Source organism: Furipterus horrens, unplaced genomic scaffold, assembly GCF_987537825.1.
Source record: "Furipterus horrens unplaced genomic scaffold, mFurHor1.1.pri manual_scaffold_4, whole genome shotgun sequence".
In the NCBI taxonomy this organism is placed as follows: Eukaryota; Metazoa; Chordata; class Mammalia; order Chiroptera; family Furipteridae; genus Furipterus; species Furipterus horrens.
The window spans coordinates 201,778,330-201,792,911 of record NW_028327174.1 but is presented as its reverse complement, the minus strand read 5'-3'; the positions used below and the strand labels follow the sequence as shown (position 1 = coordinate 201,792,911).

General features: G+C 59.2%; 1 protein-coding gene across 3 annotated transcripts in view; it reads right to left on the bottom strand.

The window, feature by feature from the left end:
• Window positions 1-14,582, bottom strand: part of NTNG2 (netrin G2) — a 58,895-nt gene that overhangs the window by 27,714 nt on the left and 16,599 nt on the right. For all 3 annotated transcript variants that reach the window (XM_090274922.1, XM_090274920.1, XM_090274921.1), the window contains exon 4: window positions 3,476-4,119. In XM_090274922.1, the coding sequence (XP_090131048.1) occupies window positions 3,476-4,119 (644 nt within the window). The remainder of the gene's footprint in view (window positions 1-3,475; window positions 4,120-14,582) is intronic.

Below are 14,582 nucleotides of genomic sequence, written 5' to 3'. Positions count from 1 at the left end.
TCCCACTGCTCCGCCCCTCCCCCTAGAGCCGGGTGCCTCTGCCCTCTGTCTCCTGCCTCTCTCCCAGCTGGGTCCCCCTTGAAGTTGGAAATAGCTGACATCAGTGACAGGGCTGGGAGTAACCATAGTGACAAAGGCCTTTGCACTTGGGAGAGAGGCGGGTGCCAGGGTCCCACATCTAGGGGGACTGGAACATAGACGTGTTTGGGTGGACTCTTGGCTGTCTGGTGTTTAGCTTAGCTGTGCGATCTCCTTACTTTCCCTGACCTCGGCCTCCTCGTCTGAAAACACGAGTCGGAGGGGAGCACTGTCCCTGCGGGGAAGCTGCACAGGTCGGAGATCAGATCCGGCTTGCTCAGTGTCGTACCCTCCTCTGGTCGGGGCTTGAGGATTCAATAGCCGTGGAGGGAAGCAATTGACTATCGATGAAATAAGAAACACACATGAGCCCTTAGCTCTGCTCAATAGGAAACGCCCCTGTAGCAAATGCTCAATAAATATCAGCTGCTATTGTTAGCAGGCCACGGGGGAGGCACCTGTATCTCTCTGGGTCATGGAACTCTGAAGGAGCCCAGAACGTCAGAGTCCCTGGGGGTCCCCAGGCACCCGCTCGGGACGAGCCCCACGTCCACCTGTGCCGCCCACCCTGTCTCTCTGGGCGTGCCTGGCTCTCGGGCTCAGCTGTGCCCTCACACCGGGAATTTAAGGAGGAAAAGCAGAGGCAGCTGCAGCCCTGCACTGAGCCATCTAACCAGACCTGATTAATCGATAAGCCAAGCTGCCGCCTGCCTGCCAACCAGCCGCCTGAAGAGTACTTACTCTCCCCGTGAATTGATTGCCATGCTTTCGCCACCACGAGGACAGATGCCCGCCATCCGCAGAGGCCGGGTGCCAAGGGGATCTGGGAGCTGCTGGGCAGGGCCCGCCCCGCCACCTTGCCAGGCAGACACGAGCTCCAGGCGGCCCCGATCCTCATGTTACAGATGGAAAACTGAGGCACGGAGAGGGACACAGAGGGGCAGGGTGGGAACCCAGCTCATGGTCTCCAGGTCCCCGGGCACCAGCAGGTGCTCTTCATTTGGGTGGGGCTGGAGAACCAAGGCTCTTTCTTGCCCCTCCAGCCCTCTGGCCCTTCCTGGGTGTCCTCTGTCCCACATCGGCAAGTCCCCCATGAGACAACCTCGCCCCAGGACCGTCACCGTCCATCCTGGACCCTGGAGCCTGCCCAGCCGCCAGGACCCTGCCTGAGCTACCTAATGAAGTGGCAGGTGCTCCTTGATCAGATCCCTGCCCAAAAGCAAGTCAGAAAAGGGGCCGAAGCCCCCAGAAGGCGTGGGGACCTGCTCAGCCCGGCCGGACTGCAGGGCAGAGGGGGGATCTTAAACCAACAACACTGTTGCATCCCGAGGGCAGGCAGAGGTCACCGAGATGACCGGACACTCAAACCCTGGACACGCATTCAAGAAACGGACACAGAAGCTTAATCCTTGACCCCCGGCATCCACAGCAGTAGCCATATATCAGGATTCCAGAATATTCTTGATTTAAAATGCCCTGCCCCAAGTAGGGGAAGAATAGAAGTCAAGGTATCAGAACCCCAGGCCCCTGCATGTGCACCTGTCTCACCTCACCTGCTGGCCTTGAACCTGACCCCGCCTCATGCACTGCTTGCCTTTGCCTTGGCCCACCTGGAGTCCATATGCAGAGTCAAAGTAAAACAAAATGCAAACAGGGCTGAAGCAGAGGCCCCCTGCAGCCCCTGGCTGCCCCCGTCCGCAGGTGTGACCACAGCCGTTGCGCAGTGGACAAGCTTCCAGCCTTTCCCCGCCTCCGCGAGGGCTTCCTGGGCCCAAATGGACTGCTTTCCGATGTCTGTACAAGACGTACAAAGGACACACACGGGTGTATTGCGTACTCTACACAAATGGGACTATACGAAGCACACCATGTGGCAAATGACCCATCCACTCGTCAGAACTCACACACAGACACTCTTCAGGGCCATGGAGGCGGTCCCCGCGGGCTCCGGAGCAGCCCTGCCCGCCCTGGCTTGGCCGCCGCGGTGACCCCGGGTCTCGGCTCGGGCCTTCCTCCGCCTGCCCCAGCTCGCTGATGCCATTGTTTCGTTTATCCAACAAATGAAATTTTAAAAACGTTTTAGCACGTGTTATGTGCTAGACACACAATTGTTCAGAGTGTTTCAGCAACTTGAACCGGTTTCGCCCTCACCACGATCCAGTGAGAGAAACGGACCATTATCGCTGTTCAGTGGGTTGGAAACTGGGGCTCAGAGAGGTCCTTGTCCTCACAGCCAGCCGGCAGCAGAGCCGGGGGGCCAACCAGGCTGTCCGGCTCCAGGGCCCCTGCTCCCAGCTGCCACGGCAGGGCCGCGCAGACTCGCATGGGCACCAGAACCACCAGGGGGCCTCGTGACACACAAACTGCTGGGCCCACGTGTGGGTTCATGAAGCAGCGAGTCTGGCGTGGGGCCCGAGAATCTGCATTTCTAGCCAACTTCCCAGGGCTGTGGACGCCGCCGCCCCTCGGCGCCCTGAGAGCAGGAGGAAGTCCTGGCCCCCCCAGACCAGCACATTATCTGGAACCATGGCATCTAAGCAGTTCCTGGAAATCAAAGGCTGCTTTTACCTCCCCGCAAAGTGTCCTCAAAACACAGTCTTGTTCCAAGCCGCGAGTAAAGGGTAAACTCGCAAGACGCAGTGTCCACGGGCTCCCGGGAGGGATCCTCTAGGCGTTGGGGTCGGAGTCCTGCCTGACAAGTGTTTGTTTTCCTGGGGCCGGGGCCACGCCAGACACTCATGCCAATGATGCAATTCCTGCCAGGGGCCCTGGGCAGCGCAGTCACAGCCTGACCTCTGGGTCAGGGGACTGACCAAGGTCAAGCGGGGGAGTCAGCCGTGCTGACATGGCCAAGTCCTAGTGAAGGCCCTGGACGCCCAGCCCCCGCGCGCCCCCTGCACTGGGAGGGGACAGCTGGCACCTCGCGCGGTGTCCCTGGGGCCGGCCCTGTGCACCTCGTTCTGCTTCTGGTTTCCATCTGCATCTTTTCCTTGTCATAGGCTCACTGTGACCACGACACCTTGGCTCGGTTTTGTAGGTGCTTCTAGCAAAGCATAAAGCAAGAGGCTGGTCTTGAGGATGCCCCAGCATGAGCACCCAGTCGGTGAATGGGTGGACAGTCACAGAGCCCTGCCAGGCGCCGCGCTTTAGCTCAAGCGCTGCCCACACCGCCCAGCTCCATGCAATCTCTCCGGACTCCCTGGGCCCGTGGGCCACGGCAGCCTGGGCGCTGTGGACGGTTGTCACCCACCATCTACTTCCCTCCATTGAGAAGCCCAGGCAACACTACATAACACCCCAGGCGCCAGGTGACATCCTGGAAACCAGGCAACACCCCAGGAACCAGGCAACACCCCAGGTACCAGGCAACAGCCCAGTGCCCCCCGGAAGGCCTTACCTGCCAACGACCTCGATGTTGGAGACGGCATAGAAGTACTTGTAGAGGTTCTCCCGCTGCACGTAGGTGCCCCCCAGCGCCGGGCGCAGCAGCCGCACGCGCAGGTCGGTGAGCGTGAAGAAGTCCTTGAGGCCCTTGGCGCTCTCCAGCCGCGTGTACAGGTTGTCCATGTTGCGCAGGTCGGGGCCGGCGAAGATGGCGAAGCGGTCCCGCACCTCGAAGCGCACGTGCTTCTCCTTCTTGGAGCCCGCCCAGCGCGAGTACTCCTCGGTGCAGAGCACGCGGTGGGCGCCCGAGGCCGGCAGGTCGCGGGCGCGGCGGGCGGGCATGCCGAAGGCCTCCGCGCAGTCCTCCGCGTAGAACTGGTAGGGCTGCCACGTGCGCCCGTTGTCCAGGGACTTCTCCAGGACCATGACGGTGGGCCGGCCGTACTCGAAGGTCATCACCACGTCGTCCGTCAGCTCCACGCTCTTGTTCCACGACAGGGTGATGTTGGCTTCCAGCGGGCTCGGGTAGCGGCTCCAGGTGACACTCTGCCAGTAGGTGGCCAGTCCCTCGTCCTCCCTGTCGAACATGAGCCGAGGCGGGTGGGCCAGGTCCGGGTTGGAGGCATCGCACTCATTGCTGCACAGGTAGGGGTTCTCCTGCAGGGAGCGAGGGGGAGGCAAGGCTGGGGCTGGCTGCTCGGCCCTGCCCGGCCCCCACCACGTGCCTGGCCACCTGCCCAGAGGTCACAGGGCCTGTGTTGTCCCGTGTCCAGGCCCCAACGGATAGAGGCTTGCCACATTATGGCTGCCCAGGAAACCACACAGTCGTTCCTCCTCTAAGGACAGACAATGAAGGAAGGAGGGGGCAGTCACCTGCTCCAAGGCCCCCTTGACCCCCGACTGCCTGGAAGATAAAGGTCTAACTCTCCAACACGTTCACCTGACACCTGGAGCCGCTGTTCCTGACCTCCTGGGGCTTAGCGCACCTGAGCACACCTGTCCTGGAGGCCCCACCTGTCCGGGCCTCTGAGACTTTGCAGTTGGCATTCCCTCTCCTTGACGTGCCCGTCCGCTCTGTCTGCCTCGAAAATCCCCTCCCACATTCTTGGTTCTTGAGACATTTCCTACGTGCACCGCAAAGATTTGTTGGACCGCCGCTCGGTGCCAGGCACGATTTCTCGTTGCTCCCGATTTAACATCTCACCCCCACACTCAGAACGGAGAGTCACCTGCGCCCTCCAGTGAAGAAACCTGGCCTTGGGACGTGGTGGCCCTGCCCAAGACCCCCTACTAGGAAGAGCTAGGAGCCACACCCTGGCCCCTCGGTGCGCAGCACGAGGGGCTCCCTGTTTGCCCCCTGTGTGACCTGGGCATGCTGACAGGATGCTGCCTTTACGGCTTCCTCTCAAGGGGGGGTGCATCCTTGTGGCAAGTCACCTGCAGGTCCCGGGCCTGGCACACCCAGTTGGGGGCGCTGGTGGGCAACGCAGCGCACGGCCCCCACGCACCTTCTGTCCTGCCGCCCCGCCTCCGGGAGGCCCACAGCGCCGCCCCTCCACCGCAGTTCCAACCCATTGCCCGGGTCTGGCCCACCGCGCGAACTCAGACGCCTGAAAACGTCACTAACACAGCGGTTGTCCAGGGGCAGTGGATGAACAGGGGGAGCGATTCTGCATGACACTGTCATGGTGGGTACATGACACCAGGTATTTGTGCAATCCCAGAGACCTGCACCCCAAGAAGGAACCTACTGTGACCTGTGGACCTCAGTTCATAATAGCGTATGCGGGTCGGCTCATCAGCTGAAGCAAGCGTACCAGCGAGTGGCGACGTTAGTAAGAGGGGCGGCCGTGTGTGGGCAACAGCGTGTTAGATGCTCTCGGGGCTGTCTGCTCAGTTTTCTGTCCACCTAAAACTGCTCTAAAAGCTAAAGTCTATTAATTAAAAATAAAACCTGTCGCTGAGAACCGCGCAGCGCCCGGGCCCCTCGCGGCTTTTTTGATGAATATTTCAGGTCTCCCGTTTGCTCAGAGACAAATGGTTTGGATCCGAGGTAAAGCTGCTCACTCCAAAAAGAGCCCTTCAGCGCCGGGAGGCGACGGGGCACCGCCCCCCGAGGGGCTGGTCCGCATGCACCCCGTCTGGGCCCTGGCTCAGGACTTCGCCTTTGATCCCTCCAGAGGCAGACGCGACCCCAGGACGCCCAGGGTCCCCCCCTTTGGGTTCCACAAAGGCCTCCTTGACCAAAATAGCTCTGACCTTGGTCCCTCCATGCAGTCACTGTCTCCTCCAACTATCCAGCCATGTGACTCACGCGACCCCCAGAGAGCTCGGGGTCGAAGGGGCTCGTTACTGAGTCCAGCCCCTCATAGAACACCTGGGGAAAAACTGAGGCCCATGCTGTTTTCTGAGGGTGAAGCTGCTCCTGTCCCGGACAACCTCAGGGGTGCCCTGAAATGCTGGTGACCTCACACGCGACACAGCAGGCAGAGGGGCCTGAGCTTCCTCGTGCTGCAGCTGGGGGCTCTGGGCTGTCACCCCGAATGGGGACTGAGAGGCCCCCTAGGGATGGCTCAACGGCCTGCAGAGACAAGGCCTGCCTGGGAGGGACAGTCCCCTCCCCAGGCCCTTGGCCAGCCTGCAGTGGGGACGGTCGCTCTGAGCCCAGAGGTGGAATGGGCTCAGGTCCTGCCTTCCAGGGCCAAGAGCAGTGAGCAGCTGCCCCAGCGTTCACGCCTGGGCACCGGGGGCAGGAGGACACGGTCACCAACCAGGTCAGTAGCCGGCTGTCCCCTCCCCACAGTGAGCAACTGTCTTCTTCCCTCCGCCCCAGGCCGCCTTCTTCTCTGCCTTGTTAGGGGCTAAATGGTGTGCCCCCCAAATTCACAGGTTGAAAGCCCTGACCCCAGCACCTCAGCATGGACTGTATTTGGAGATGGGGCCTTTAAGAGGTGGGTAAGGTCAAAGGAGGTCCTTTGGGTGGCCCCTGACCCGATCTGACTGGTGCCCTTATAAGGAGAATTTTTGACGCACAAGAGAGACACCAGGGGGTGCATGTGCATAGACCACACGAAAAGGTGAAAGAGGGGGCTCCTTGGTCATCAGCGAGCCAAGAGGAGAGGCCTCAGAAGAAACCAACCCTGCCTTGGTCTTCAAGGGGCACTCAAACCTTGCTTTGGATTTGAACCCTCCAGAACTGAGAAAATACACCTGCTGTTAATTAAGTCCCCGAGGCCCTAGCACACTAAGACACGCCTTATCCCAGGTGAGCAAAAGGGGGTCACGGTGGGAGGAATGGTGCAGGGCGCAGGACTGAACCAGGAGCTTTGGAGGATTTCCCTGGCTCACAGGGGCTCTCCTCTCTGAGCCTGGTTTCGCAGCACACTGTCACCACATGCTGTCCCGTTTCCTTGTCCCCCTGGAAAATGTTCGTCAGCCCAGCACTGAAGGCTGTGCCTTTTCCCTGGCTGCCTCATTCCCTCTCACCTCTGAGCTTGTGTTCCCACAGCCACTCTCCCTCCTCCTGTTTCTCAGAACCCTCCTCCAGGAAGCCCTCTTTGCTTGACTCGGTCTTTAAAACCAATTCCCTCGTCATCCACCATGGGGTTGTGAGTGTGCTTATCTAATGCAGGGTAGTGAAGCCTCCATTTATGGCCTGGATTTCAGTAACTGCTCACTAAATTATAGTTATTATTGTCATTATATTAATTAGTTATTAATGTAATAACAAATAGATTAATATTAATATATATCATATAGACTGTAGATATTATTTGTGTCAACCCCCAACTTCTTTGAGTCACCCACAGCTCATCTTCTTTCACTGGTCCTTCTTTGTCCCCCTCCCTGACCTTCCTTCACCCTGCCCAGCCTCCGGGTGGTCCCCACTGGGGGACATCGGCTCCCTCACAGGCCCCAGCCTCGCCGGCCTGTCTGTCACAAGAAGACTGACACAGCCAGTTCTGCCAGGGGACAAGGGCTCCAGCCTGGCTGCCAGCCTCGCGGCCCGCCCTAACCTGCAGGGCCTGCTGGCCCCTTCCCCCCGCCCCCACCCCGGGAAGCAGCTGGTCAGGAACTAATGAATCAGCCTGTGTGTTTACAGCCCACGCCGGCTGCAGAGCCGGCTTCATCCACAGAGAGTACAATAAATAAATCCCCAAGCCGTGGCCAGCAGGGTCTCTCCTTTTCTTCCTTCCACCAGCCTCCTGCCCCCAGAGCTCTGGATCCCACTTAACCCTTTAGGAGCGCGGGCGCGACTCCCGCTGACGGTGCAGTCAGTGCCCAGCTGGGAAGATTCCAGGAGGAAGCCCCGGATCAGAAGCGGCTTTACCCTCCACCCCCCTCCATCTGACAGCTGCCAGGCTGGAGGGCCAGCCTTTGCCATCTTTCTGTCCCCGTAAGATCGGATTTCATCATGAAGCAAATAGCCCCAAACAGTGGCCTATGCCCTCGACAGACATGAGGAATGTTTGAGGCACACCTGTAACCTTTTAGAATGACACCAAAGCCAACCTTTGATGTTATCAAAAGCAGGAACTGTTTCTTTAGACATTTCATGAATATTACAGAACTTATATATATATAACCTCATAACCCTGGTGAGAAGCTTTGGAACTTTCTCCAGAAAAATGTAACACACCACATTTTCCACGCAAATTCAGGGGGGTTCATGGAGCCCCATGTTCCCAGCTGAGAACCCCTTTTCTGGAGTCTGGAGCAGTTAAGGGAACTGGCTTTTGGATCAGAAAGCCCCGGGTTCCATCTCAGCTCTGTCCCTTGAAGCTTTGTGACCTGGAGAAAGTGGCTCTACCTCTCTGAGTCTTGATTGTCTCATCCAAAATCATGTGAGATCATGTGCATGAAATGCCTAGAAAATGCCCCCAATTGGTAGAAATTATTATTTAACAGCAGCTTCACATACACCAGCTCAGGCTCCTTAATGGGAAAGCTGGAACCTCACATGTGAGGCTGCTGCTGGCTGGGAAGGTGGCGACAGTCATGGCATTTATTGAGTGGCGGCCATGTGCCGGGGCCTTCCCTACCTTCTCTCAGACCCTCAGACCAAAAACTGAGTACTTGCTGGCCCCTCCTCACTTCGTCTCCCGGGACTCGGTGGGACCCAACCGCGGGAATCTCGGGGACCCTGAGCCCATCGCATCTGCGGCTCTGCTGTCTCCGCAGACACACGAAGGCACAGCCGTGGAGAAACCATTGCATACCACGCTTTTCAGACCTTGCGACTGTCTCCTAAATGTTTTTGCTTTTATGGGATTTTCGTGCCAAGGGTGCTGTGGGAGGCAGAGCCCAGGCTGCAAACACTGCAGACAAGCTGCGGGGAAAATATAACTGAGTGGGAACGCGGCGGCCAGCGGGGACGGAGGTAACCGCTCCCCCAGGGGTCTGGCTGTGTGGACCCCGGGCCCCTGGCCCCGGAGCCCGCGGAGGGGCCATCCCCGGAACTGTAACCAAGTGTCAGGAAGAGGAGTAAACACCTGCCGGATGCCAACAAGGCAGGTTTGGGGGATTTATGCAGCGCGGTTTGTAGCCGGGCAAGCAGGGGGCGTCCTGGCTCAGCCACTCGCTGGCCACACAAGTCTCAGCTTTGCCACTGGAGGGAGGGGAAGCACCATGAGGACAGTGGCCTCATCCGCCTCTTTCCTCGCTGCCCCCCAGCCCGGGCACCCCCAGGCGACTCCTGTGGAAGCCTCTGTCCACTGGACGGAAGTCCAGGAAGGATGAGGACGCAGACCTCACAGGGCTGAGAACGACAGTAGATGCCACGTGGCCAGTGCCCATGGGGCCCCACTCACATGTGACGGACACGGGGAGAGAGCATCAGGACCACCACCAGCCCCTCGGCTTCAGCCAGCGCCAGGTCCCCGGCCGTGCGCCCCGAGCCTGTTACCCGGGGAGCGGGCCCTTTGCGTCAGAGCCTGCGGGCGGCTGAGAAGGGTTCCAGGTCACACCGCACCTCCTCGGTGGCAGAGGCGGGACAAGGAGCAGGCAGTCAGGCTCGGAGACACGTTGGGAAGGGATGCTGCCGCCCCAGCCCTGGGCCACGCTCCTGGGACCCGGCTGCCGCCGAGGCCTGTGGGCAGCCCAGGGAACAACGGTTCGGCTGCTGCCAGGCTTCTCCGAACCTGTCTGCTGCGCATCCTCAGCCCTGCCAACCTCAGCTGGGGCTGGAGGCGCCTGCCGGTAGGAGGCTGGGCGGGCGGGCTGGGGCTGCCACGGAGGGGTGCCGAGGGGAGGGACAGGGCGCATGGCCATCGCTGGGATGTGGGGACACTGAGGGCAAGGGAGCAAAGCTGGGAGGCAGGAAGACACAGCTTGGCCCGCCCTCTGCCCTGCACACTGCGTCGGGAGCTTTGGGGAAAGTCTTCCAGCCTGGGCAGGCCTGCAAACCTATAATAAGTACCCCGACCCATGGGGGCCTGGAGTTAGGATTCAGGAGGCCGTCCCTAACCCCAGGTGTGATCCTGGGCTGGGCTGGGCTTGGAATAATTGAGCTCTGACACTGCCATCCAGCGTCTGAGAGGCTCAGTCCCCAGGCCACCGGGGAAGAAGGGAGCGGAGACACAGCCCCACCTCCCCTATTCCAGGGAGAAAGCTGGGAGCCAGGGGAGTTCTCCCTGACAAATGATTTCCTATTTATTGGTAAGAAAAGTTGCAGTGAGGATAAATTATTAACAAAGCGGAAACGGAGATTCTGTTGGGAGTGGATTCTAATTCTAGATGCCTTGACTGGCTCCGTCTCTAACTCTCCTCCCTCCCTTCTCTCTCTCTCTCTCTCTCTTTCTCTCTCTCTCTCTCTCTCTGCCTCTCTCCCCTTCTCTGGTTTCATTGATTCCTGCTGGCTCCTCTAACTCCCTGCCCACAGGCTTCCCTTCCCTTCCTTCTGAGCCACAGCGGCAAGGTCACCCCTCCCTGCTCCTGCTCCCTGCTCGGGGAACCTGCGGAAACTGACCCGTAGGGCATTGCAGGGCGGGAGCTGCAGCCCGCTGGCCGGGAGGCTTCTCTTATTTTCTTGGATTTTGTTTCTCACTGGAGCCTCGTCTTCCCAGCTCAGCCATTACTCAGGCGGGGAAGGGCCAGGAGCCAGGAGCCAGGGCCAGGCAGCTCCCTGGGACTCATCCACCCTGGCGGGGAGACTCCAGCAATGGCCCCCAGCCCACCCGCAGACCCTGACCCTGAATCAGCCACTGTGGGCACCTGCAGGGCGGAGGTCCACATCAGACCCACAGCCTTGGGCGGTCCCTGGACCTGCCACGTCTGGCCATAATGTAAGGAGTTGCATCTCATTGCCCAGAGTGGCTCTCTGCTCTGCCCTGGTTCCCCACATTGTTTGGGAGGAAAGGGAGACCTTCTAGAATCTTCTGTCTGAGCCTGGACTGGAGAACAGCAGGTGATCAGCCTGTGCAGTTACAGAGGGGAGATGAAGGCAGCTCGCTGAGATGCTGTTCCCGAAGTGGGCAGGGGCCCCTCGCTCCCCCCCAGCTCTGGCTCCCAGCACACAGCCTGCCCCAGTCCTTTGGGCCGGGGTGGGGAGGGCCGAGCTATTCAGGGGATGGTCCGCTGGGAAGCCCAGGTCAGAGGAGCAGGGGTGAGCAGCTGGAGGGGGTGGGCTGGGGTCTCGCCGTCTCACCGAGGCTCTGGCTTGACACAGGTTACTCTCTCCAGGAAATGAAATTTTATTTTCTTAACACAATAAAAAGGGTACATTCTGTTTTGCCCTTGGCACATGTGAATTTTTCCCACAGCCAGACTTTTAGGAATGTTTGGGGTGGGAAATTCCATCCTGGCTGATCCCCGCGCCCCTCCTCCCACAGGTGACCCCACCCTCCTGCCACAGAGCTGACCACACACACGTGGTGGGATCTGTCTCAGAAAATGAGTGGCTCCTTCCGTGTGTGCATACCCCTTGTGTCAGGGAGCTCATTACCACAAAGAACAGCCACACTGAACTGCTCATTCCTTAGCAAGTTTGGTGAGGTACTGCCGTTCACATCCCACATCTTTTCTTGGCTCGGGGCCCCTTTCCTTTACGGGCCGGTCCTGTTTTCTCTGGTTATGCTGTAAACGTTTGCTGATTGATTAGAAAAAGGAGAGCGGGAGGCTGAGCAAGCCCAAGCCCTCCTCCCTGGGGCCAGGAGCTTCAGAGCTTCCCCCCCAGGGCCTGGGGGTGGGGGTAGGGGGTTAGGGGGGGGGCCGCCGCCCTCCTGCCAGCTGCCTCCAGCACAGCCTGGTCACCCAGGGGCTGGCCTGCCTGCGGCTGTCCAGCCTCTCACTCTGTCCTGCCCTCTGGGCCTCTCCACCAAAACAGCCCAACACTTTTATTTAAATTTTTTAAAAGTAGATAAAACTAAATTAGAAGAGGCAGAAGGATGAAAGAAAGAAGGAAGACTCTAAAGAAAGGGAGCCGGAGCCTGGGGTAAGGTGGGGGCAGGGCGCGGAGAGGAGGAAGAGCTCCAACCAGAGAAGCCAGTGAAGCGCATTATTGATTCGGGACTTAGAAAATGCTTAGAGTAGGAAAGGCGTCCTGCTCTTTAAAAGCTTGTGCAGAGCATACGCTAGACTCAGGCAGCCTTCCCAAAGAGGGTCTGCTCTGCTGACATAAATATTTTATCACGGAGCGAGAAAGAGCGGTGGCGGAGGATCTGAATGCTGGGGTGGGGGCGGCGCGGGGCAGGGCCGCGAGGTGCCCCTCCAAGGGTCTGGCTGGAGCGCTCAGGGCAGCTGTCTGTCCCCGGGTCCCTGGGGCCTTGGCAGAGCCCCCTCTCCTTTCCTGGGAGGTGCCCTTGGCCTTCTTGCTGAGCAGCCGAACAATGGGCCTGGCTGGGCCTGAAAGAGGCCCAGGACTGGTGGGGGGACTGCCTGAAAGGGGGGTCCATGGGGGAGCTTGACCCCCTTTGCCTCTGTCCACCTCTGCCTTGCCACCAGTAGCCCCTCCGGCCTGCCCACCCTCTCCGGCCCCTGTTGGGTCTCAGAGGGACCTCCTTTGGAGAAAGCCTGAACCCAAACTGCCCTGCCCTGCCTGCCTCTCCCAGCATCTCACGCCTCTCCACGTCCTTTCTCCTGGTGAAGCATCCACACGGAGAATTGCATTGCAGTGGACCTCAGGGGGATGATTTTTCATGTGAGATTTCATTTTCTGTATTCGTGACAACCTGCGAGGGAAGGCACAATCCTGATCTCTGTCTGGGGGCAGGTGACTGCGGTCAGGCCACTTGCTTTGCTGAGCCCAGGGCGGGGGGGTGCGCGGGGCTCCCACGTGCTCGGGGAAGAGCCCGCTCTTCGTGCCGCCTCTCTGTGCATGGTCAGCCCCTGGTTTAGGGACAGTGCAAAGAATTTTTGTGTCTGCAAACCACATACAAAATTCTTATGGGTTATTTTATGATCCTATTGAAGCCGGTTTCCCCTCCTTGTGGGGTAAAGGACAAGTAAGAAGTCCCTGGCCCTGCCCCACACCTGGGTACACCTGAGCCCACCTGGGCACACCTGGACAGGCGCTTCACTCTGTGGATGAAGCCCTTGGTGGGAGTGGGGGTGGCAATACTGACCTAGTACGTATTTGTTCACTCATTCATTCATTCATTCACATATTCATTTGTCAACTATTTCTGAATGTCCTCTGTGTGCAAAGCAGCCCTGGAGAAGCAGTGAGCAGGCCTGGTCACCTGGTTGCACATCACAGTCCCTGGGAGGGGGCAGGGTATGAAAATATTCCTGGCCCTGAGGCCAGAAATTCTGCTCCAGATTGAAAGCAAACCAACCATCCAGCGAAGCAACCAAGAAAACCCCTTTGTGGGGACCGCTGTCTGGTCAGGTTCAGGATCCCTGTCCAATCGATCCAAGCAGAGGCCCTGGGTCATGACGTCAGCCCTGTCATCGCCATCACACCCACTTTACAGGTGAGGAAACAGGGGCCCCCAGAGGCCAGGCACACCTCTGGTAACCCGGGTACTTTGACCCCTTATGGGGGTGCTGACCACGCTGCTGTGACCACCAGAAGAGTCACTCATGCTTGTACCTGTGAATGGCATGGATGACAGACCTGGAGGGATTTTCAGGAGGGCTTCCTGGGGGAGGTGAGATTTCAGAAAGACAGGCTCAGAAGCATGGGCGGGCTGCAGGTACACTGGTGGAGGGAGACTGACCAGGCTGGGTGGAGGATTCCCCATTTAAAGGGACCAAGCAAAGGGCCAGGTCAGACATGCAAAACAGCTACAGTGAGAGAGGGTTAATGCATTTGGCTAGGCTGGGAGCCTGGTGGGGTGCACAGGAGACCAGGCCAGGGAGAGGCCTGGAGCAGCCCGCAGACTTGACATTTAGCAGCTGCAGGAAGGCCCTGAAGGCCAGCCAGCCTCCTTCCAGGAAGAGGTTGAGAACCGGGGAACAAAGGGCAAGTGGGGAGCCAGCACCTCTCAGCCCCCAGGAAGCCAGAGCAAGGATGGAGCGCCTGCAGCTCAGATATAAGGAAGGATTCTGAGAGCAAACTCTCCCCCTCTGGTCTTTGAATATAAAAAACAACAACATGCCTAAGGCTGGAAGGGACCTGGCATAGTCCTAGGAAAGGCTGCAGGTGGTTCTCAAATTGGGGTGCGCCCCAGGGCCACCTGGGAGCTTTCATAAGTCCCGATGCCCAGGTGCCCCCCAGAGACCATGCAGCCTGGGCAGGGAGTGTTAGGAACTCCGGGGATGCCACTGTGCAGCCCACTGAGGACCCCCTGCATGGGACGGTCTGCACAGCCCTGTCCTGCCTTCTCTGCCCCTGGGGTCCCTGCTGCCACCAGGGCTTGAGGCCTTCGAGAAAGGTAGGAGAGGAGAGAGCCACAAAATTGGGACCCCCTTTCCTACTGCAGAGATACCCCTTGGAGTGTTCTTGCACGACTCACCTAGGGGCCCCCACATCAGACCCTCAGAGATAGGTCTCTGCCTGGCATCCAGCTGATTACGGCTTCCCCGGAGGCTCTCATGTGCAGCCAGGGTTGAGGCCACTGCTGTGAGGACCCTGTGATGGGACAAGTCACCATCTTCAGGTGGCACCTGGCTCCCCAGCCCCCTTTCCTAACTTTCTTCTCTCCCATGCCTCTGAGCCAGGCTGAGGGGCAGCCAGACCT